The 26057-nt window shown below is 35.3% G+C and overlaps 2 protein-coding genes and 1 long non-coding RNA gene across 3 annotated transcripts in view; 1 reads left to right on the forward strand and 2 right to left on the reverse strand.

The window, feature by feature from the left end:
• LOC125777008 (putative leucine-rich repeat-containing protein DDB_G0290503) overlaps positions 1-19811 on the reverse strand; it is a 71022-nt gene extending 51211 nt beyond the window's left edge. Inside the window, exon 1 of the mRNA XM_049450746.1 lies at positions 19236-19811. Within this exon, the coding sequence (XP_049306703.1) occupies positions 19236-19409 (174 nt within the window). The 5' untranslated portion in view covers positions 19410-19811. The remainder of the gene's footprint in view (positions 1-19235) is intronic.
• The window catches only part of LOC125776748 (uncharacterized), a 251208-nt gene that overhangs the window by 216226 nt on the left and 8925 nt on the right, over positions 1-26057 (forward strand). The gene's annotated exons all lie outside the window — the stretch shown is intronic.
• On the reverse strand, positions 22551-25734 carry LOC125777084 (uncharacterized). Its single transcript, XR_007422093.1, has 3 exons — positions 24724-25734; positions 24109-24468; positions 22551-24054 (listed from the first exon to the last, which is right to left on the reverse strand). It is a non-coding gene; the product is annotated as an uncharacterized LOC125777084 (long non-coding RNA).

Here is a 26057-nt window from a genome sequence, read left to right on the forward strand (position 1 = left end):
CAACCCAACCGCGGTACTTCAGTCGCGACATATCATTACTCAGAGAGTCGAAGCCGATTGATAATAAGAGCTCACTCTTAGATCTAAACCCTTTAGATACGAAAGGTCTGTTTCGTGCCAATGGTCGGCTCGCTAATTCAAGTCTATCTTGCAAAGAACGCCACTCTATCATAAAACCAGAGAAGTCTCCTTTTGCCACATTATTCCTGAATTACACCCATATATTAATGTTGCACGCCGAACAGCGCCTCATGCAACATATGGTATGCCAAGGGTATTATATTCCCCGTCTTAACCCCAAGATCAAGAAATGCATTTTCATGTGCAAGATCTGCACTATACATAAGCAAAAAAAGCGATTATGGCAGCACTTCCACCTGAACGCTGCAATTTCGCTTTGCCAGGTGTCGATTTTGCTGGACCTTTTCAAATAAAGGCGTCGAAGGTAAGAGCTCCCACTCTCATGAAAGGCTATGTGGCTGTCTTTGTATGTTTCACGACAAAGGCAGTACACCTTGAGCTGTGTACTAGTCTGACGACGGAGGCTTTTCTCGCGGCATTTGCTCGCTTCGTCGCTCGACGGTGCTTACCATCCAAAATCATGAGCGATAATGGCAAAACCTTCATAGGAGCCCAACGAGCACAGAAAAACAGTTTGTGGATTTCTTAAAACAAGTATCCCCCGATATCGTACAAAAGTATGATCCTCAAGATATCAATTGGCAATTTATACCTCCAAGCGCTCCTCATATGGGTGGTTTATGGGAATCAGCTGTAAAACTTCAAATCTCATTTCAAGAAGCTAGCCGGCAGCTATAAATTAAATTATGAAGAATTTACGACATTATTAGCTAAAATCGAAACCGTTCTCAACTCACGGCCACTCACGGCACTCTCGCAAGATCCCTCCCACTTCACAGCCCTAACTCAAGGGCATTTTCCTAAAGGAGCACCTATTAAAATTGTCCATCATAACTTCAGTAGCTGATGGAAAGAAGACTATATAAAGGACCTCCACAAGAGGTACCGATGGAAAAATACATAAAATGCGCCAAAAGTTGGAGATTGTGTCCTGATTAATGACGATTGCCTGCCACCTACCGAACGGCGGCTGGGTCGCATAGAAAAGCGGCTCCGACGGTCATATTCACGTAGTCGATCTCCGTACGCAATCAGGAAAGCTAACAAGACCGCGCGTCAAACTATGCTTCTTTCCGACCGCCGATAACCGCGAAACGAAAACCGATAAACCGAATATAAAATATATATATATATATATTGCCAATATAGATGCAGACACGCCAGCAGCCCCGACACCATCGTCTGTCAATGTGCCACGCAAAGCGGCTGCCCCAGTTGCGGCGCCCCGAACCATCACACCAACAGCGCATCGCAGTGGAACGGTAACATTGCCGTCAACACCCACGCTAATAGCAGACCTACAGCGCCTTCGATGCCCTATATGTCGTCGATCCCACCAGTTGTCACAATGCGTCATCTTTAAGGGATGCACGGTGCCGTCAAATACGGCGCCAGCAACAAAGACCGCGTCCGCCCCGCACCTAAGGCCTCAGCAGCGTCGTAACCACACTCCAGCACATTCAAAGAATTCTATGCTGAAATATTCGCCTAGGGGGGCCGGGATGGCTAAATGAGCTTTAGTCGTCTGCTCCACACCACACCTACACCCATCACTAACAACGTAATACACACCATACCACTCCGATATATATATATTCGTCCGCCTTTGAATCTACGTCGCTTTTCCGCCACCGCTACGCATCGCTGCATTTCTATCCATCCATCACTAATAAATGTACATTGAAGTTAAAAAACACACAAATCAAGCATTAATTATATTGTTAAAACACACACAAGTCGAGTGTTCAATTTATATTGTTAAAAAATATACAAAACAAGTGGTGAAACCGGAGGTTTTTTTTTATTTCAAAATAAACAAAGTAGCAAGTGGTATGTGAAGCGGGTAGTGATTAAAACACCAATCGACTACGGCATTCGGAATATTTCCTTTTGCGTTGTTCCCCCTTTCCAATCGTCTACGGCATTCGGCAATTTTATAGCTAATCTTTCAGCATTGGTGAAATTTGAACTTCTTCCTCTCTGGACCAGTTGCATCGTCTTCCGTATTACACTTCTTATAAGCCTGCATACGCTGGCAGGCGTAGGCCTGCAGTTGTTGTAGCTCATTGCAGCTTGTTACATTTTGTACAGTTTGAGCCATATGTGTCAACGCTACACTGCGACTTCTTGCAAGACTTTGGTTTTCCACTTATGCGCGGGAAACATATGGGACAACCATGGTGATACGCATCTATTAATTTCATCAAAAACCTGGTCCACCATTGTACACCATGTAGAGGCATCCGCTCCAGCACAATCAGCATTGCACTTTAGAAAAGCAGCGTGGATAGGCTATGCGTCTGCTACCGGTCTTGGTATCTGCATGGACTTAATTGTGCCTATTAAATTCCGGTGCTGTGCTTCTAGCGCTACGAGGATCTGGCATGAATATCTGTAATTTTGGCAACACCTTGCGTGATGCTGGCAAGCAGCAACCAACTTCACATCTCAAGGCGTAGCGAGAGTCGGTGATTACAGTTGGTGAACACAGTTTTCGAATACAGTTGGCGCAGCGGATAGTATATTTTTCCAGTTAAATTAATTTCAATCCATTTATTCTTTTTAATTGTAACCTAACAATATTTTAAATAAACAATATAATCACTTTTTACATGGGGGCTCAACCTAAAAACCGCTCAAGCTCAACCGTTGAACCTCTCAGCTTTTGAACGGATAAGTTGTAAAAATGATGCCCGTATGCAGATCGAGCAAAAAGAAGAAGGAAGTTGCAGAAAAAAATCTATTTGAAGCTGAAAAAGTTGATCCAGAGTTAGTAAAAGTTGATACAGAGAACACATTTTCATTAAAGTTGATCGAAATGGAGAAAACAGAGGAAAAAGTCGAAAGTCAGAAATCGAACGTGTGTGGTAATGGAATAAATTCAAGTGATCTGGTAGAGTTATTGAAAATGCTGAACTCAGGCAAAAACGTGTCAGTCGACCAATTCAAAAAAATTGTTCCGGAATATGATGGCGTGACAATTCCAATTGGAAAGTGGTTGGAAAATTTCAACGAGAATGCCGATGCTTATGAGCTTACCGAAAAGCAAAAATATGTAAACGCGAGGATTAAAATGAGAGGAACGGCAAAACTGTTCCTAGAAACAGTGAGTGTTTCGAACTTCGATTCTTTGTGCGAAGCGCTCAAAGAGGAATTCGACATAAAGTTCAACAGTGCTGACATACATCAGAAGTTAATGCATAGGCAAAAGAAGAACGACGAGAACTTTTACGAATATATTCTGCAAATGAGGAAGCTGGCAGCACTTGGGTCGATAGAAGACGAAGTAGTTATTCGCTACATTGTGGACGGAATAAAGGTGCGTGACGATCTGAAATATCCATTGTATAGTTCTAAAACATTTAAAGAACTAAAAGAGCGTTTCGGGATTATACAGCAAATGAGTTACAAGCAGAGCAGCAGCGGCGCAGTACAAAAAAGAAACTACACGAAGCTTGCGCAAAATGTTAAAGACAATGGGCGAAAATCGCGCAGTAAGTAGACATTGTTTCAATTGTGGCTCATCTACACACATACGTGCAGAATGTAAAGAAGAAACAAAATGCTTTAAATGCAATGGCAATGGCCACATCGCAAAAAATTGTGAATATCAGAAGAGAACGGTGAACATGCTAACAAGTGATAAATGAAGTAAGCGAATGCGAATTAGCAACAAGTACATCTCGTGTTTAATAGACACAGGTGCAGATGTGTCACTTATGCAGCAATGTGTTTATGAAAAAAATTTTGGCAATCACAGCCTACAAAAAAGTTTTGCGAAATTGTATTGTTTGGGAAATATTGCGATTGCGGCGAAAGGTTCGTTATCATTAGAAATTGAAGTTGATAATATTAAAACTGAACATACATTTCTTGTCGTAGCTGATCATAAAATAAACAACGAAGTTATTGTGGGGTATGATTTCATTCAACGTTTCCAATTAGAGTTTAATGCTAAGGGATATTTTTTCTCCGATAAGACAAATGTACAAGAAGATGTCGAATTAAAATGCGTATACAATATTATAGAAAAGGTGCCAAAAATTGATGTTCCGCCTCAATATAGAAATGATGTTAATAAATTAATTAATGAATACAATCCTGTAGTTAATCCGATTGAACATCCTATTCAGCTGAAAATAATACCAAAAGACGATTTTATTAATTTCAATGAAACTCTGACCCGATTATCTGCAGCAGAGCGTGACGTTGTCAAGAGTCAAGTAAACGAGTGGTTAAAACTTGGTATAGTTCATGAATCCAACGCAAATATAGCCAGTAAAGTTGTTCTTGCAAAGAAAAAAGATGGAAGTTATCGTGTTTGCATAGACTATCGTAAATTAAATGCTGCTGTATTAAAAGATCGTTTTCCTGTTCCAATCATCGACGAAGTGTTAGAGAAGATGCAATCAGCGAAATTCTTTACGGTTATGGACCTCAAAAACGGGTTCTTTCACGTACCAATTGAAGAAAGTAGTCAGAAATATACAGCATTTGTAACCAGAGAAGGTTTATTTGAATTTGCCAAGGCACCGTTTGGATTCTGTAACTCGCCAGCAGTGTTCATACGGTACGTAAACTATATTTTTCGGCAGATGATAAACGACGGTATCATGGAGTTATATGTAGACGATATTGTTGTTTTTGGTCAGACAGCGGACGAATGTTTGAAGAATGTAAAAATGGTTCTGCAGAAAGCGCAAAGTTTCGGTTTGGAAATTAAATGGTCCAAATGCAAGTTCCTAAAAGAGAAAATTAGTTTTTTGGGTCATGAAATTCATAATGGTAGTGTATGGCCTGGAAGAGATAAAATTAAAGCTGTCAGAAATTTTGTTGTACCTAAAAATATCAGAGGCGTCCAAGCTTTTTTAGGTTTGACGGGATATTTTAGGAAATTTGTTCAAAATTATGCCATAATAGCTAGGCCATTAACACATTTACTGAAGAAAGAAGCAGAATTTCAGATTGGTCCATCACAGCAACAAGCAATACTTAATTTGAAGTCAGCTCTTACACAAGAGCCTGTTTTGAATATTTTTAAGCAAAATGGTAAAACTCAACTTCATGTAGATGCGTCGAAGTATGGGTTTGGTGCGACATTAGTACAAGAACATGGAGGGAAGTGGCATCCCGTATTTTATTGGAGTCGAAAGACCTCACCTCAAGAAGAAAAGTTTCATAGTTACTTTCTCGAAGTCAAAGCTGCGTACTTGGCAACGAAGAGGTTGCGTCACTATTTAATAGGAACTCAATTTGACTTAGTTACCGATTGTTCGGCGTTTAAGCAGACTGCCACGAAAAAAGATGTACCCCGAGAAGTGGTTCAGTGGCTTATGTATCTACAAGATTTCCACTTTAATATTGAACATCGATCCGGAGAGAGAATGAAGCACGTTGACAGCTTAAGTCGTTATCCGGTTATGGTTGTTACATCGCAGATACAAGTACAAATACAAAAAGCGCAACAAAATGATGAGCATTTAAAAGCAATAACTGCAATTCTCGACGATAAACCATACGCAGATTACGTCATGAAAAACGGAGTTTTGTATAAACAATGGAAGGGTCAAGAGCTATTGGTTGTACCGAGAAATATGGAGAAAGAAATTATACGAAACGTACACAACTTTGGTCATATGAACTCGCAGAAAACGATGCATGCGATCCAGCAAGATTTTTTCATAGCACATTTAGAAAAGAAGGTGAAGCAGCACATATCAAACTGCGTTGAGTGCATAGTACACAATCGCAAAGCAGGAAAGCAAGAAGAATTTTTGCATTGCATAGATAAGGGTGACTACCCACTGGCAACTATCCATGTCGATCATTTGGGTATCTTAGATTCTACGTCGAAAAACTATAAGTATATTTTTGCAATAGTTGATGGTTTTTCTAAATTCGTTTGGTTATTTCCGACCAAAACAACAGACACTCAAGAGGTAATAAAGCATTTGGGTCAACATTTTTGGAAACCCGCAACGTATTATCAGCGATAAATTTATTTAAAGAATTTTGTAACGAAAATAAAATTGAGCATATAAAAATAACAACAGGCGTTCCTAGAGGCAATGGACAAATCGAAAGAGTCAATAGAGTAATTCTTTCTATGTTGTCTAAGTTGTCGGTTAATGATCCAGCGAAGTGGTACCAGTATGCAGCTATGGTACAAAAAGCTATAAACGCGCACGTTCACTCGTCAACAAAATTTACACCATACGAAATTATGTTTAGAGTAAAGATGAAAAGCGAAATGTCTAGTGACATTATAAGACTACTCCAAGAAGAATTGTTGGAGGTATTCCAAGAAGATCGTCGAACAATGAGAGAAGAATGCAGAGCAAATATTCAGAAAGCTCAAGAAGCGTATAAAAGAAACTTTGACAAAAACGAAAACGCAGTACAGAATACCAAAAAGGAGATTTAGTCGCAATAAAAGTAACTCAATTTTCAAATAAAAAGTTATCAAACAAATTTAATGGACCTTATAGAGTCATCGAAATCAAACGCAATGGGAAGTACTCTGTCGAAAAAGCAGCAGATTTTATGGGACCCAAGGTTACATCAACTAGTGTTGATAATATGAAGCTTTGGGCACATTTTGAGGTAGATGAAGATTTGTCATCTGAGACAGATGACGAGCAGGATGACCGAATGTAATGTTGGCAACACCCTGCGTGATGCTGGCAAGCAGCAACCAACTTCACATCTCAAGGCGTAGCGAGAGTCGGTGATTACAGTTGGTGAACACAGTTGTCGAATACAGTTGGCGCAGCGGTTAGTATATTTTTCCAGTTAAATTAATTTCAATCCATTTGTTCTTTTTAATTGTAACCTAACAATATTTTAAATAAACAATATAATCACTTTTTACATATCGGCTCGGAGGATTAGCCGATCCCACTTCTGATGTCGGGGATTTCGTTCGTAGATGATTCCACAATCTAAAACTTTACACTTTTTAATACTACAACACAATAACTTCACTTTATTATTATAGCACAGCAAGTTCTGATCCTGTCAAGGTCACTGTTTGAACTGATTCTGCAAGGACATAGCGCCTAAATATTGCGCATCCCTTCATTGCCCTGAAAGTAGCTTACGCTTCCTGCTTCATATGACAGAGTCAATTCTATTTGTATTTAATATATTTTGTTGTTTTTTCAGATAATATTAATCTTTTCTTTCAATTATTATTATTATTTTATATAATTAATCATTATTTTCAGATATTAATAATTTTTGTATTGAACATATGTACATATTTGTAATTCTGTAAAAAATGTTTATTAATAAAGAAAAATAGAAAAATTTAAATTTAAAATGTTTAGAATTTTAAAAATATTTTAAATTAGGAAAGAGAAAATGTAACCCTGCATCAGCTGTCGATTGGGGTTATTAGAGCAGGACAAATATACTTTTTTTATATGACACTGCTGAATGAGCGCAAAAGAGATGTATGATCACATGTATACGTACGTTTGAGGGGAAGAGTGGTTAGAATCTTCACGCGGCTTATGGCGAGCTCACCACTTTTTTTACTTTTGAGGGTTAAGTGATAATTGAACTGCCTTGTTACAAACATGACAATGCAACCAGAAAATAAGCAGAAAATTTTAAAATTATGAAAGGAGGAGTAAACTGTGTGTAAAGTAGCAGCAAAATGCAAAGTAAGCCATGTGACCGTGTATAGGTTAGAAAAAAAAAAAAATTTGAAAACCACGTCCAACAACAAAGGTGGTCGGTCCAGAAAAATTAACGATCAACTATGCCGCCATTTCGCCCAATTGATCACTTCGAAAAATTAGAAAAACCCTCCGGCAGCTCCTAAAGTGCTAAATATCATTAGAAAACCTATGTTGACAAAAAGACATTTTTGTTGCAAGACATGGCCATTGGACTGAACAAAATTGGGATACAGTAAGTGTAAAACAAATTTTTTTATTATAAAAATATTTACTTTATTTTTTGAAGTTATACTTCTTATACGAATTCGGAAAAGGATGCGATAGATTCAGGTTGCGCAACCTTGCTCAATATGAATCTATCGCAAGCTTGTCTGCGAAGATGTTCCAGTAGCAAGGGAAGCGGTGACAATCGGCGATCGTTTCTTTCGCCACAGCTCGGCTTTTCTACCAACAACACAATGTTGCCATGTTTATGCTGTTGTTGTTTTTGTAGAACAATGTTTCAATTTTTGGTTGGTGACATATTCACATGTGTTATTATGTATATTGCTGTGATAAATTTAATTTCTATTAGTATGAAAAATATTTATTTGTATAAGTTAAAAACTTTTAAGCTTTATTTTATTTTTTTATTTTAACACGTTTTGACAAAAACTGTACAAAAATACTTCTTTAATGCTTAAGTTTGTTGGAGCGATGTCCAACCAACTTAAAGGACAGCCGAATTAAAAGTAAAGCTTAAATCTAATCTTATGCTATCACCAACTTAACATTCTAAGCGCCGGCAGAGCGAGACGTCGGCAGCGACGCATATTGTTAGTGGCGTGCTAGTAGCGTCATTAATATCCGTAATATTAGTTTGGCGCTCTTTTAGTGAGTAGCGGTAAAGTGGCGTGATGCGTTTGCCAAATTGTGTGCCGGTATTCTTAGGCTTGCATGGTACAGTACAATATATAACAAAATATTTATTTTGTTAACTCCTCCCTTCTTAATTTCGAACGTCCGCGTTCGACAGCCAAGTTATTGTAAATTTGTATTTGGAGAACTGGGAGACTTCAATGTAATGGGTACTATGGCTGAGCTCTAGAGTCCTCTTTCGTACCGTAAGCATTTATTTATTAAATGTTTCATTGAGCGACATACATACATATGTATGTAGTGGCATCTTTGGCACTGGTATCATATTCATTGACGATTGGCTTGATTCCATAGGCTGATGATAGGTACTGTTTTTTCGCCTTTGCGTAACTAAGTGGTGTATTTCTTAACTATGTACATATTTTACATGATTTGTTGCTTTAAAGGTCAGAAAAAGGGTTTACAATTGCTTTTAATTTTTACAATTTCACATTCATATTTAAATATTGGAAAAAAAGTTTACAATTTGTTTTCGTTCTTACAAGTGATTCTTAAATTATAATATTGGCCTTGGCTGAGTTAATAACATAAGTGTATGCAGTAATTTTTTCTTTTTACAATTTCATTTTTAAATATTTTAATTTTTACTTTTAGATAAACATTTTATTTCTAATGTACAAAAATTTAAAATTTTTTACATTATTATTTATTTACCTTCATTTTTTGTTTGGGAAACGGTATATAGGAATAGGATCTTTTTTTTCTCTCTATTTTTTTTTTTTTTGAATTTGTAGTGATAACTGAGTTTTACCTCATTTTTAATTTTTATTGTATTACTTTTTTGTGTTCGACTATTTTTAGTCATAATTGAGTTTTATCTCATTTTTAATTTTCATTATATTGATTTTTTGTGTTCGACTATTTTTAGTCATAATTGAGTTTTTCCTCATTTTTAATTTTTATTATATTAATTTTTTGTGTTCGACTATTTTTTGTGATAACTGAGTTTTATCTCATTTTTAATTTTCATTATATTATTTTTTTGTGTTCGACTATTTTGAGTCATAATTGAGTTTTATCTCATTTTTAATTTTCATTATATTAATTTTTTGTGTTCGACTATGTTTAGTCATAATTGAGTTTTACTCATTTTTAATTTTCATTATATTAATTTTTTTGTGTTCGACTATTTTTAGTGATAATTGAGTTTTTCCTCATTTTTAATTTTTATTTTATTAATTTTTTGTGTTCGACTATTTTTAGTGATAATTGAGTTTTATCTCATTTTTAATTTTCATTATATTAATTTTTTGTATTCGACTATTTTTAGTCATAATTGAGTTTTATCTCATTTTTAATTTTCATTATATTAATTTTTTTGTGTTCGACTATTTTTAGTGATAATTGAGTTTTATCTCATTTTTAATTTTCATTATATTAATTTTTTTTTGTGTTCGACTATTTTTAGTGATAATTGAGTTTTTCCTCATTTTTAATTTTTATTTTATTATTTTTTTGTGTTCGGCTATTTTTAGTCATAATTGAGTTTTATCTCATTTTTAATTTTCATTATATTAATTTTTTTGTGTTCGGCTATTTTTAGTGATAATTGAGTTTTTCCTCATTTTTAATTTTCATTATAATAATTTTTTTTGTTCGACTATGTTTAGTCATAATTGAGTTTTACTCATTTTTAATTTTCATTATATTAATTTTTTTGTGTTCGACTATTTTTAGTGATAATTGAGTTTTTCCTCATTTTTAATTTTTATTTTATTAATTTTTTGTGTTCGACTATTTTTAGTGATAATTGAGTTTTTCCTCATTTTTAATTTTTATTTTATTAATTTTTTGTGTTCGACTATTTTTAGCGATAACTGAGTTTTATCTCATTTTTAATATTCATTATGTTAATTTTTTTGTGTTCGACTATTTTTAGTCATAATTGAGTTTTCCTCATTTTTAATTTTTATCATATTAATTTTTTGTGTTCGACTATTTTTAGTCACAATTGAGTTTTATCTCATTTTTAATTTTCATTATATTATTTTTTTGTGTTCGACTATTTTAAGTCATAATTGAGTTTTTCCTCATTTTTAAATTTTATGATATTAATTTTTTGTGTTCGATTATTTTTAGTCATAATTGAGTTTTATCTCATTTTTAATTTTTATCATATTAATTTTTTGTGTTCGACTATTTTTAGTCACAATTGAGTTTTATCTCATTTTTAATTTTCATTATATTATTTTTTTGTGTTCGACTATTTTAAGTCATAATTGAGTTTTTCCTCATTTTTAAATTTTATGATATTAATTTTTTGTGTTCGACTATTTTTAGTCACAATTGAGTTTTTCCTCATTTTTAAATTTTATGATATTAATTTTTTGTGTTCGATTATTTTTAGTCATAATTGAGTTTTTCCTCATTTTTAAATTTTATGATATTAATTTTTTGTGTTCGACTATTTTTAGTCACAATTGAGTTTTATCTCATTTTTAATTTTCATTATATTATTTTTTTGTGTTCGACTATTTTAAGTCATAATTGAGTTTTTCCTCATTTTTAATTTTTATTATATTAATTTTTTGTGTTCGACTATTTTTAGCGATAACTGAGTTTTATCTCATTTTTAATTCTCATTATATTAATTTTTTGTGTTCGACTATTTTTAGTCATAATTGAGTTTTCCTCATTTTTAATTTTTTGTGTTCGACTATTTTTAGCGATAACTGAGTTTTATCTCATTTTTAATTCTCATTATATTAATTTTTTGTGTTCGACTATTTTTAGTCATAATTGAGTTTTCCTCATTTTTAATTTTTATCATATTAATTTTTTGTGTTCGACTGTTTTTAGTCATAATTGAGTTTTATCTCATTTTTAATTTTCATTATATTATTTTTTTGTGTTCGACTAGGGATACACCTTTAAATACACTTTTTGTGTAATGAACAACTTTTTTTTTAAATTTTTCGTTATTGATAAAATATAACATTCTTTTTTACACTTTTCACTTGTTTAGTTAATTGATTTAGATAATTAGAAATCGAAATTATAATTCTAAAAACTAACATCTTACAAACGTGCATGACTGGAAGAAGTATCCCGTTTAATCCTTTTCGTCATTACTAAGGTTCCCCCGATGGCCACTTTCTCGCACGCTTCTCTTCCTCATGAATGGGTAAGAGATCAGATGGACGATTAATTCGGCTAAGTTGATTGAAAAAAATTGCGCTGCAGACTTCTTTTATCAGGGGTTCCCCTGATGGTGGGGCTCCTGGTTAAAGGGCTCCAGTTAAATACTTTTACGTACACCTCTTAAGGGCCATATCCCTGATGGTGGGGCCAGTTATTTCCCCTGATGTGGGGGCTCCTGGTGCTGGGCTCCTGGTGAAAGGCCTCCAGTTAAATACTTTTAAGTACACCTCTAGGAGCCAGTTAACTTTTAAATACCCCTCTTAGGGGCCAGTTATTGCCCCTTTTAGGGGCCCCACGTTGGGCGCCAGTTAAAAACTTTTAAGTTTTATTTTATTTTTTTATTTTAACACGTTTTGACAAAAACTGTACAAAAATACTTTTTTAATGTTTAAGTTTGTTGGAGCGATGTCCAACCAGCTTAAAGGACAGCCGAATTAAAAGTGATACTTAAATCTAAGCTTATGCTATCACCAACTTAACATTCTAAGCGCCGGCAGAGCGAGACGTCGGCAGCGACGCATATTGTTAGTGGCGTGCTAGTAGCGTCATTAATATCCGTAATATTAATTTGGCGCTCTTTTAGTGAGTAGCGGTAAAGTGGCGTGATGCGTTTGCCAAATTGTGTACCTGCATTCCTGAGCATTCTTAGGCTTGCATGGTACAGTACACTATATAACAAAATATTTATTTTGTTTACTTATAGTATACGATGTTAAAAGCAAAAAATTAAAAATTTATTCTGTCGAGATTTGAACCTGTGGTAGCATCTTGACTTTCCAAGCGCTTACCACCAACACGACCATTGACACTTAAGTTGCGCTGACTTAAGTATGGTTTAGTTATGCATGTAAGAAACATACGATGGTTCCAATAATTTTGTTTAAGTATAGAAATATGCTTTTGTAGAACATTTGCTTTCGCAAACATACAGACAAATGTGCAAACGACACAGCAATATACTTATGTTTGTATGATTGTTTCGCATTTTTCTTCTGAATATCACTAAGAAGTATAACTTCTTCCGCGCGTAGAGACTCCACGCACCTTTTTTTTATTTTCAAGGTAATATGGTCTGAAGAGACAAAAATAAATTGGACGTTCGTGGTACTATACACGAGGCCCAAACCCGTTGAAATGGTGATTTTTATATAATAAAATACAATTTAATTTATTCTATTTCTTTGCTTTTTATTAGAGCCATGTGTTCTTCTTATTATTTCACACCTAGAATCTTTTTGCAGAGTGAGTGTGTATTTGTAATTTTGACAGATAGTTATATTTTGCTTGACAATCATAGATGGCGCTTTTCATATACCCATCATGTTCATTCATATAAGATTATAATATTTACAACACGCCTCCTTAAATTTATAATCTCATATTATATAAACTTAAATGTAGCCTTATAAGCTAATGAATTTTCTTGTTTGTTGTTTTTTTTATTATTTTTACTTTTTTTTGTTTATTTTTTTTTATGAAATCAAATAAATCTTAACTTTGATATTATAACTATTTTTATAACTAAATCAGTCTAAGATCTGATCTGTTTTTTAGAAATAAACTTTTAGTTAACATGTCTGCTGAATTTAATTTTGTATAAATTTTAATAATCTCTATAATTTTCTTTTCATAGTTCTCATTTATATAATGATACTGCACTTCAATGTGCTTTGAATTTTTGGTGAAGTTGCCATACTTAGCAATTGCAATTGCACCTGTGTTATCTTCATACAATTTAATTGGATCACAAAATTTCATATTAAATGATTCACTTAGTATGTTTCGAATGAAAAGTACCTCTGTCACTGCCTCTGACATAGCAGTGTATTCTGCAAAAGTTGAACATTTAGATATTTCCAATAAATTAAATTGCGAGATTTCCAATAAATTCAATTTCCAAAAAATCTTATAATTAAACCAGTTGTAGATTTTCTGTCTACGCAGGAGAGTCAGAATCTAACATGCAATCCAATATTTCAGTATCCGCAATATCATAGCATGTTAACTTTAGATCTTTGGTCTTATGCAAATATTTTAAGATTCTCATTGCATATTTGTAATGAGTTTGGTTATAACTACTTTGGTATCTACTGAAATAATTGACACTATCCGTGCGATTCTGTAACGTGAGACAGTCTCAAGTCTCTAAATTTGAGATTTTGAGTTAGAGACAATTTTTGAGACTTGAGACGATTTTGCTATTCTGTAAGTGACAGTCACAAAATCTATTACATTTCATCATTCAGAGATGCTTTTACACTTGAATGAAAATAAATATGTCGATAACAAATATTAAATTTTCTATAACATCGTCAAAAAACATAGTTATCAATAAAAATGAAAATATATGTTGACTTTGTTTCATAATATTTACGAAATTTATGTAAAATTAATTTATTTTTAACTTTTTCGTGTTTGAGTTGCTTACAAAATATAAAAATACGACAATCATTTAATATCTATGATGATCTCTATTCAGTATATTCAAAATGGCAGACAAGAGCTCTTTTTAGTTTTGTGACGGGCTAACTACCAGGTCTCAATATTTTGAGACTAACGCTAGAGACTGTTTGGTGAATAGTAACTAGTCTCAAATTGAGACTTTGCCTCAAAATGTCTCAAATAGAGACTAGAGACTGGTTACAGAATCCCGCTATATATGCTACATTTGGTCGTGTGCCTGTGCTTATATTGTTACGAATTTACTGCTTGCTAGTTTACTTTGTTAGGTTCGTATCTCTGGATTGACAAATAAAATCAACACTGTTTAATTTAATTCAACAACTCTTTATTTCACAACTCGTCAACACTATAGCAGTTTACTCTTAGCACTGATTGATTACGTTGGCGCTGCGAATTGTCCCGATTAGGCACAAATCCTCTTGAACCAAATGGGGCGAGCCTCTCCAAATGTACTACTTTCATTTTACATCGTGCTTTTCCATTTCTTTGTATGCGGTATACCACGTCATTAAGTCGTTTCATCACCATATAGGGTCCTTCCCAGGCCGTCTGCAATTTCGGGGACAAGCCTTTCTTTCGAAGTGGATTGTACAACAGGACCAGATCACCTTCATCTTATTGCTCATCAGATGCGTGTGCTGTCTTACCATTAGATGCAATTCATTCATTTCTTCCTTTAAGGCAGAACAATAATCTCCATCATTTCTTACAGCTGTAGGATTCGTTCCAAACTTAAGATCAGCAGCGAGTCGCAGATCAGATCCGAAAATAATCTTTGCCGGCGTGTAACCAGTTGTCTCGTGCTTCGCTGAACGATACGCCAGCAGGAACATCTGGATGCACTTTCCGCAGATGTTCTTCGAGCGTTCGGTTGAATCTCTCCACCATTCCATCTGATTGTGGGTGTAACGCTGTTGTCCGTGTCTTGTGGATGCCCAATAATGTACAGACTTCTTGGAAAATGGAAGATTCGAAATTCCTGCCTTGATCTGAGTGTAATTCGACGGGCACTCCGAACTTTGTTATCCAATTTTCTACAAACGCTTCGGCTACTGTCTTCGCTTCTTGGTTTGGTAAGGCATATACTTCTGGCCATTTACTGAAATAGTCCATGACAACCAGTAGATATTTGTTTCCGGCCGTACTGGTTAGGAACGGACCTGCAACATCCATTGCGACTCGTTCAAATGGTGATCCCACGTTGTACTGTTGCAGCCTACCGCGACTTTTGGCTTTAGGACCTTTAGCTGCCATGCACTCTACGCAATTACTTATCCATTCTGCTATGGAATCTCGACAACCGATCCAGTAGAACCGTTGTTTAATCTTCTCTATAGTTTTTGTAATTCCAAGGTGCCCTCCACTAGGTCCATTGTGATATTCTTTCAATACTTTCGGGATCATGGACTTCGGTACTATGATCAGCAGACGAGACTGTTTGCCATCTTCGCTTTCCCAGGTACGATGAAGGTATCCATTAACGAGGTTTATGCTGTTCCATTGGGCCCAATATGCTTTTGCCGTTGGACTCTCGTTACTTATTTGTTCCTTTGGTGGTCGTACCCCATTTTCTTTGGCTGTTATCAGCTTTGCAAGATCAGGGTCCTCCAGCTGATTGATTCTGATGCGGTGAGGAGTCCAATCATCTTCAGGTTCTATATTCAGTAATCGCACGTCGATTATACCTTCTTTTCCTTCTGATTTGGAGCAATGTTTACATTTCAGTGGACAAGGGCGACGTGATAATGCATCCGCATTTTTGTGGTGAATCCCCTTTCGGTGTTCTGTTTCGAAGTCGTAATTCTGTAATCTTTCGATCCATCGTGCAATTTGGCCTTCCTAATTTTTAAACTGTAATAACCATTTTAATGCTGCATGATCAGTCCTCAGCAAGAATCGTTGTCCATACAAATACTTGTGGAAATGTTTTACACCCTCCACCACAGCTAGTAGTTCTTTTCGCGTCACACAGTAGTTTTTCTCTGGTTTCCCGAGCACTCTGCTGTAATACCCAATTACTCTTTCTTGTCCGTCGATGAGCTGAGACAGGACACCTCCAATTCCATAAGCGCTCGCATCTGTATCCAGGATGAATTTCTTTTCAGGTATTGGATAAGCTAACATCGGCGCCGTACAAAGTAGTTCTTTAAGCTGCTCAAACGCTTTTTCTTGTTCCAACTGCCATACAAACGGGCGATTCTTCTTTGTTAAATCATGTAAACTTCTAGCCACGTTCGCAAATCCAGGTACAAAACGGCGGTAATACGTGCATAAGCCGAGGAAGCTGCGGAGTTCATGTATGTTGGTGGGTCGAGGCCAATCTTTGACTGCTTTTATTTTTCCCTCCTCGGTGTGAATCCCCTCAGTTGACACTTTATGTCCGAGATATGTGACCTGCTTCTTCCATAATGAACACTTTTTGGGATTCAAGCGTAATTCGGCTGATGCTATTCGCTGAAAGACTTCCTCTAGATTTTTCAGATGATCATCAAAACTTTTTCCCATCATGATAATGTCATCAAGATACACCAAACATGTCTTCCAGTTGAGTCCTTTTAAGACATGTTCCATCAGTCGCTCGAACGTTGCAGGCGCATTACATAACCCAAATGGCATCACAGAGAATTCCCATAACCCGTCGCCCATACTGAAAGCGGTCTTTTCACCAAACCATTTCGCTCCAGACAATGTGTCTAATGTATCGTCGATTCTTGGTAGAGGATAACTGTCTTTCTTTGTGACATCATTCAACTTCCTATCATCTACGCAGAAACGGGTGCTACCAACTTTCTTTTTAACTAAGACGATAGGTGAGCTCCATGGACTTATTGAAGGTTCGATTACACCGTTTTTGTGCATGTCTTCAATAATTTTGTTAGCATCCTCACGTTTTGCTAGTGGAACCCTACGCGGAGCTTTTCGGATTGGTTTAGCGTCTCCAGTATTTATGCGATGTTTGACAATGCCGGTTCTTCCTGTGTTTCCTTCGTTTGCAAATATGGATGCGTATTTTTGTAATAGTTTTTCTGCTTTTAATTTTTCATTTCCATGCAGTTCGTTCAGCAAATTATTTAGGAGTGTAGGACTTATCTGCTGTGGCTCAATAGTAGGCTTCTGTTGTGACCGTTCGCATCGTGCTATTGCACTTATATTCTGGCACTGTCCAATTACCGCTCCTTTCTTCAGACTTATAGGCGTGTTGAATTCATTCACTACTCTGACCGGAATGGTGGCGTCTTCTCTAGTTTTCACAAGCGTTCTTCCTACCAATATGGGTGTATCTATTTTTGTTGGTTCCACAATCCACAACTCTTCAGTCCCACCTCCTCCATTCACTTTAGCCCATACAATCGCCGCAGATTTTGGTGGAATACTCTGATTATCATCAACAATCACCCTCTTACTTTCAACGTTGGTCACATATCCGGTGTTTATAGGCATCTCCATGTTCTGGCAAAACAGCATTTGCTTGTTTAAATCCAAAGTAACCCCGTGATCAATCATGAAATCTACTCCCATTATAATTTCATCAGTGATTTCTGCTACGATGAAGGTGTGATTAACTTCCAGAGTACCAATCATCACTTTGCAAGACACTTTTCCCGCGACAGCTGCTTCCTCCCCGGTGGCCGTTCGAAGCTTGCAACCGACTAATGGTTTAACCGTTCCTCTTACCACATCCGGTCGGATAATTGAATGTGTGGCACCAGTATCCAAAGTATGCGTTGACAGTCGTCCATTTACGATGCCGTTGATAGTAAGATTGTTGCCATGGCGACCTATTTGTGATATCGAGATGGTTGGGAAAATAGTTGTGGGAACCAGCTCACGCCCCTTTGAACTGTTCCGTTTTAGTTTAACGACTTGTGAGATGTGGATGCTCCGTCCTCGTTATCTGTTGGTTGTTTCCGTTTTGATGGGTTTACTTTTATATTGCAATTTCGGGCAAAGTGACCCGCTTTTCCACAGTTGAAACATCTTCCTGTTGTATTTACTCGCGGTGGAGCAATTGTCTTCAGAGTCTTCAATATTTCTTCCATCAGCGCCGGTTGTTCCATTTCAACCCTTTGTACTTTGTGTGTTTGCGTGCGAAACCGTTTCAGCAAACGTTCTTTTTGGCAATGCATATGTGGCGCGTTTGGTGTCCACATCACGAATTCCATTTATGAAACATTGAATTTTTACCCTCTCAATGTAATCCACAGGTGCATCAGCATTTGCCAAATGAGCCAGTCGTTCTATTTCAGTTGCAAACTCTTGCAATGACTCGTTCATCTTCTGACCCCTATTTTGCAGTTCGATCTGGTATATTTGTTTCCGGTGCTCACTACCATATCGTCTTTCTATCGCACTCATCAATGCCTCATAGTTGTCCCGTTCACAGTCTGGAATAGTCTGAAGGATTTCTGCCGCAGGTCCTTTCAATGATACAAACAAGGACGCCACTTTGTCCGCTGCGTTCCAGTTATTGGCCATTGCTGTATTTTCAAACTGAAGTTTGAAAATTTGAAATGGAATACTTCCGTCGAATGTGGGTGCCTTCAATCTTTGATTATTTGTTGATGGTGCAGGGCCATGTAGTTGCAGTTCTCGCACACGATTACTTAATTGAAGAACTTCTGATTTTAAATTTTCTTCGTCATTTTTTAAAGTGCTTAATTCGTCTTCAAATTTTGAAAATTTCTCTTGCACTTGTGTATTATTTTCTGTAATCTGTTGTACCAGGCGAGACTCTAACTGTGATGTGTTTTCAGCTATTTGCGTCATTTGCTGTGCCAGACGATTTTCTGTTTGCACTGCATTTTCTGCCATTTGCTTAATAGCCACTAACAGCATGTTCATGTCCACACTCGATGATGTTCGTTGTTCTTCTACTTTTTCTTCTACCTTTGTAGAAGTTTCTGGCCCAACAAATTCGAACTCGTCCACATTAATTCCATCCGCTTCCATTGCTTCACGTAATCGTGCCTGCAGATCCGCCTTTTGCCCGCTTATCGGCAAATTACGCTCCTCCAATTCCTTTTTTAATTGCTGAATTCTCAATTCTCCGAATTTAACCATCTTGAATTTGGATTATTTGACAATCCCACTTCTGACACCAATTGTTACGAATTTACTGCTTGCTAGTTTACTTTGTTAGGTTCGTATCTCTGGATTGACAAATAAAATCAACACTGTTTAATTTAATTCAACAACTCTTTATTTCACAACTCGTCTACACTATAGCAGTTTACTCTTAGCACTGATTGATTACGTTGGCGCTGCCACGGCTTATATAGCCACGCACTTCTCGCTGATGCCGACGTGTCCTTCTAGAATATTGCGTCTGGAAATTACCAGAACATAATGCTATACGGCGCCAGACGCAAGCAGACAGCCGCGGCGCCAGACTCAGCAATTGTTGAAGTAGACAAGCAGACAGTGCGGCGCCAGATGTCTATTGTTTCGACAAGCAGACAGCCGCGGCGCCAGTTGTCTACAACAAGACAAATGCTATTCCATATACCTACAAGTATTGTTCATAATAAGGGGATGCATATAGCAATACAAATACAACTTAATACTACTTTTTGTAACAATATGTATATAATAATTCTCCTATGATGTTCCTGTACTTAATACCTTTATCTACTTCTGTAGCTTGTTCTAGTTTTAAATTTGTTTCCATTGGAGTATCATATAATTTAGTTTTTTGCAGCCAACGATTCAATATATTCTGTTTGGTTTAAAGTTATTACACTTTTATTATCACTATAATCAATATCTATGCCAATATAGTTTTTAATTTTTCACAAGTCTTTCATCGCAAATCTTTTCATCAAACTAGACTTTACCTCTTTTGTTTTATTTTCATTTTTGCAACAAATTAAAAGATCATCTACGAATATTAATATACATATATATTGGATCTTTGCTTGCTCTCTTAACAAACAAACAGCAGTCATAGTTACTTCTAACAAAATTAAGTATTTTTATAAATTTATCAAAACAGTCATACCATACTCTAGGGCTTTCTTTGAGACCAATTTGTACACTTTGTTGCCATCAGTTTCATAACCTTCCGGTTGATTTATATAAACTTCTGAGTTTACATGAGCATTTAAAAACGCTGTCTCTGCATCCATCTGTTCCACAAATAAGTTTTGTTTACAACTGTATGGCAATAAAATTTTTAAGGTTTGCATTTTTCCTACCGGAGAATAAGTATTTTCAATGAATTCATTTTGCTGAAATCCTCTTACAACTAATCTAGCTTTATAATCATTATTACTTTTCTTTAATCATTTGCCAAGTATTATTTTTATTTAAGCTATTTATTTCTGAATCCATTGCTTTATGCCATTGTGTATGTTCATTGGAGTTCATCGCCTCCTCAAATGTGTTTGGTACATTTGCATCAATATGGTTAACATATATAAAATGTGAAACTGGATTACCATATCTAGAAACTGGAGTTTTTTCCTTTTTTTTGCAATTTGACTTTGTCCTTTTCTCCATTATCATTTAAGTTACCATCATTTACAAGATTCTTTAAAGAATTTTCAGGAATGCCCTAATCTACATAAGTCTTAGTGTCAGAAACAGTTTCAATTGTTTCATTTGAAGTTTGGCCAATTTCTACATCTTTATTATTCTGATCATCTAATTTTCCTAAGCAAATCAATTTAGTATTTTCTTCAACTACCTGTACACGCCTAGCATTTATTATTCCATTTTTTGTTAGAACACGATAACTATTTTCGTTGTAGCCTACCAAAATTCCTTCTTGTGCTTTATCACCCCATTTACTTTTTCTTAGAACTTTAGGAACCCTTACAAAGACTCTACTTCCATAAATTTTTAGATGCTCAACGTTTGGTTTTACTCAAAAAAATATCTCATACCTCCTATGAATGTTGGCTTCCCTCATTAAACACCTACCTACGTCCATAGCCGATCTGTTATATCTTTCTGCTACTCCATTTAATTCATGGACGTATGGTGGACATGGTAATAACTCTATACCTTTTTGGCTTATAAAATTATAAATATCTTTGTTTAAATATTCTTTACCATTGTCACACTGAATTTTCTTGGCTCTCTTGTTGAATTTATTTTCTATTAAATTTACAAACTCCATGAAAGAATAAGCCACTTCAGATTTACTTTTAACACAGAATATCCTTGTACATTTACTATAGTCATCAATAAATGTGAGAAAGTATTTTTCTCCACCATAACCAGTTGTATTGTGTGGACCATTCAAATCAGTATGAATTAATTCTAAAATTTCATTAGTCTTTGTTCTATTATTTTCGAAAGGTACATTACTCATTTTACTTTTAATACAGTTTGAACATGCTTTCAATTTTATCTGGCAAACCGACAACTAATTTATTATTTATTAATTTATTTAAATACTGAAAATTCACATGACCAAGTGCCCTGTGCCATTTGTCTTTTTGAGTTAATTTAGCTGTGCATAGATTTCGTTTTTAGATAAAAAACTTTTTATACAATACAAATTGTTTATTTTTTCAGCCACAACAATTAACTCTCTAGTCAAATTATAATTTTTGGATTTTTCGTCTTTTGCTACTATAGTGCAACTTTTAGTTATCTTTGAAAAACTTAGCAAATTTTGCTTAATCCCCCCAACGTAGTAAACATTTTTTAAATCTACATGTTCTTTGTTATAATAGTTCTTAAAATAAATTCTGACGGTCCCTACTTTAGTAGCTTTCAAGTTTTTGCCATCTGGCAGTTTTACATCCACAGGACTTTTTAATTCTTCAAATTTATCAAAATATTCATCATTGTTAATTATATGATCTGTACACCCGCTATCCAATTAATTTCACTATTGTTTACACAACCTCCTGATTTAATAGACCCCCATACCTGATTTATCTCCGAATTGCATACTTGAGCTGTCCATGACTCCGATGAGAAGTTGTTTGTAGATTCACCACTTAAGTGACCTTGACCTGTACCTCGGCTATAACCTCTGATGTGGGCCTCTGAAGTGATGCTGTCCTCTAAATCAGTGTTTTTCAATGTTTTTGATTTCGCGACCCCTTTACAGGTTGAAATATTCTGGCGACCCCCTTGTGTCATAGTAAGTCAAAGAAATAATTTAATTTTAATTAAAAGATCACATACGTTAGGTAATAAGTTTTTCCTATCTTGGCAAATTTATCTATTATTCGCGCGGGTCATACTGCGTCGGCGACCGCGACGTTGCCACACCGCACGGCATGATTGTCGTTGCGGTAACAGCAACAGCTATGTTCTTTTGTTTCAACTCTCATCACTCAGTTAAGCATAGTCGCCGATGAGTTCAGACGTCATTCTTTTGTTTTTTTCGCTTGCTCTGCGCGTTTATAAAATGGATAAATTTCTCAAAAGATCGCAGCCTTCAACATCTGGTACGAGTATCAACAGCGGTGGTGGTGAATCGAATCCGAAAAAATAGACATTACGATGACAGTTATTTGAAACACTGGTTCACAGTCATAAATAGTAAACCTCAATGTGTAATTTGCGGCGATGTTTTATCACGTGATAGTATGAAACCGTTAAAGCTTATGCGGCATCTCACAACCAAGCATCAAAAAGAAGCTGATAAGCCGTCGGATTTCTTTGAACGAAAGTTGAAAGCTCTTAGTCAGCAGCAAAATACTATAATTCAGGTAAGTAAGAAAATAATGAAAAAAACGTGGGGTGCACTATAAATCAGCTCTTAAAAAGCGTCCCACCCTTTTTTCACAATAATACTATTTTTCTTTATTTATTTATTTTCCATATTAACAATTATTTTTGATTTTTTAGTTTACGTTATCGCCAAAGCGTGTTTTTTAGTTTTTTTATTCTATATTTTTACTGTTTGTGTTTATTTCTTTGTTATTTGCATATAACTTTTGATTATACTTAATTTCGGTGAGCTATTTTCAGGCATCCAGTGTCAACGAGTCAACATTATTAGCTACAAAGTCGCATATCGAGTTGCTAAGGCAGGGAAACCACATACAATTGCCGAAAATCTTACTTTGCCAGCGGCACTCGATATGATTGAAATTATGGTCAGTAAGCAGGAGGCAAACAAATTAAGAAAAATACCACTTTCTGACAATACTATTTCAGGCAGAATAAACGATATGGCCAAGGATATAATCACGTTCTCGGAATTAAACAAACGCTTTCGTTAGTGTCTGTTAAAGAACTACTGTTTTATTTTTGTATCATTTATACTTATCCTATCTTATTTTAAAGCGTAATCCTAATTACTCTTCTAATAACTTCTTCTCTTACTCTAATTTCTCTTAAAACTAAGGTAGTATTAGTTATAATAAGGTAATGTAAATATGTAAATGGGTTCTTACATTACTATATATTATACAGGCGATATGGAGGCTTACATTACTATATTCAAGAACAAGTAGTCGAAAAATTAAAGAATAGCCAATATTTTGCTTTGCAGTTCGATGAATCTACAGATGTTTCCGACTGTGCACAGTTTGTAGTATTTGTGCGCTTTGAAGCAGATGACAGTATTACGGAAGAAATCTTATTTTGCAAAGCACTTCCTGCAAACACTACTGGCCAATGTGTGTACGATATGTTTTTAGAAAGCACTTGCGACTACGATATTGATTGGAAAAAATGTATCACTATTTGAAACGATGGCGCTAAAGCTAAAGGAAAGGTATTGACAAGAGTTCTGGAACTGAGAGCTGAATTGTTAATATTCTTACAAGATGCAAAATCAAAATATGCTTACCGTTTTTCTGACCCTATTTGGCTCTTGAAATTAGCATTTTTGAACAAGAACCTTCAAGAAAGAGAAGAAAATATTTTAACAGCTAAAGATAAAGTAAAAGCATTTCACGCAAAACTTCGTTTGTGGTCGACCTCTCTGCAAAACAAAATGTTTGAGTCTTTTCCGTGTGTTCAGAAGATTGTTGAAGATAATGCATCAGATCAAAGTTTTGCAGTATTGGCTCATATTCCTTGCATGATACAAAGCTTGCATAATTTACAAGAGAAACTTTTGACATACTTTCCAGACTTGCACTCTGAGGCTCTGTAGTCACTTCATACTTGTGTGAACTGACATTTTCTTCAATGGTAGACATAAAAACTAAAAAGAGAAATAGACTGCAATTAGAAAATGATTTAATTATTAATGTTTCAAATATAACACCACAATTTGATAAACTAATGAAAAATAAACAAGCACATCTTTCTCATTGAAATTGTGTTTTTGTTGTGTAAGAACCTCGACTTTTTCTTTCAGCTGGCGACCCCCCGAGTAAGGCTCCCCCTAAGGGGGTCGCGACCCACAGATTGAAAAACACTGCTCTAAATGTACTCTGTCCTCTGAAATTATTCTGACCTCTGTTAAATCCACCTCTGTTGAAACCTCTCTGTAGTCCTCGCTGATCTCTAACACCTTATTGCCCTTGATTATACTTCTGACCGTGCCAGCAGTCCTTACTGAGATGACCAGCCTTGCCACAGGTGAAGCATTTGGATCTGAGTTTGGTTGCAAAAGTGCTCACATTGTTTTTCTTGTCCAAATCGCTAGTGACCATATTTTTCTCTTTTATTTTGGAACATAGATAATCAACTGATCGTTGTTCTTCTGGAATTACATCCAGAAAATCGCCAATGTAACTGTAGCTTGGTGGAAGAGCTCTGAGTAAATATCTCAACTTTTCATGTTCATCTATTTTTCCTCCAGCTACTCATTAATTGTTTTCTCAAACTCAACGAAAAAATCTTCTACTGTATCATAATTGTTCAATTTAATCTCTTCAATTTTCCCTCTACATATTATTTGCATAGCTGTGGACTGTGTTAAATACATCTTGCCAAACATCTTTATCATATCATATGCTGTTGTGCATTCATTAACATATTCTAATTGTTTGTCTGAGATCGTACTCATTAAAATAGTTCTTGCTTTTAAATCCTTCTTTTTCCATTCTGTTAGGCCATTTTCATTTTTAACCATGACGGCTTCATTGCACTCTTTGTATTCCAACAAAGTTAACAATCTTAATTTCCAGCTTGAATAGTTTGCACCATCAAAAATTGGTATCAAAATGTCTTCTATCTTTGCTTGTTTAGCCATCTTGGTGATACTAACAATATAATTCAATGTATTTTCACGACAAATGTTTTTTTGAACACTTTAGGTTAACCTCAAATCTTAATCGTATTTTTATATCTTTATTTAACTTATCACATTCAGTTTTTTTCTTTTGTTCTTCTTTAAATTATAAACCTTGCTCTGCTACCATGTTGAAATGATTTTTTTTAAATAATAAAATACAATTTAATTTATTCTATTTCTTTGCTTTTTATTAGAGTCACGTGTTCTTCTTATTACTTCACACCTAGAATCTTGTTGCAGAGTGAGTGTACTCGTATATTTGTAATTTTGACAGATAGTTATATTTTGCTTGACAATCATAGATGGCGCGTTTCATACATATACCCATCATGTTCATTCATATAAGATTATAATATTTACTAAATTACAACAAAACCAAACTCTAAATCATGGTGGTGACAATCATGTTTTGTGGATGCACCACCAGAAGTGATGTCAAAATTTGTCGGTCCTTACACGGCCGCCCCATTTATATAGTATTATGTTTCAATATTACATCGAGTGCAAAACTATAACATTTAGTTTATTTTGTGTTTTTATTTAAAAAAAAT

This window comes from Bactrocera dorsalis, chromosome 1 (genome assembly GCF_023373825.1).
Source record: "Bactrocera dorsalis isolate Fly_Bdor chromosome 1, ASM2337382v1, whole genome shotgun sequence".
NCBI classification, from domain to species: domain Eukaryota; kingdom Metazoa; phylum Arthropoda; class Insecta; order Diptera; family Tephritidae; genus Bactrocera; species Bactrocera dorsalis.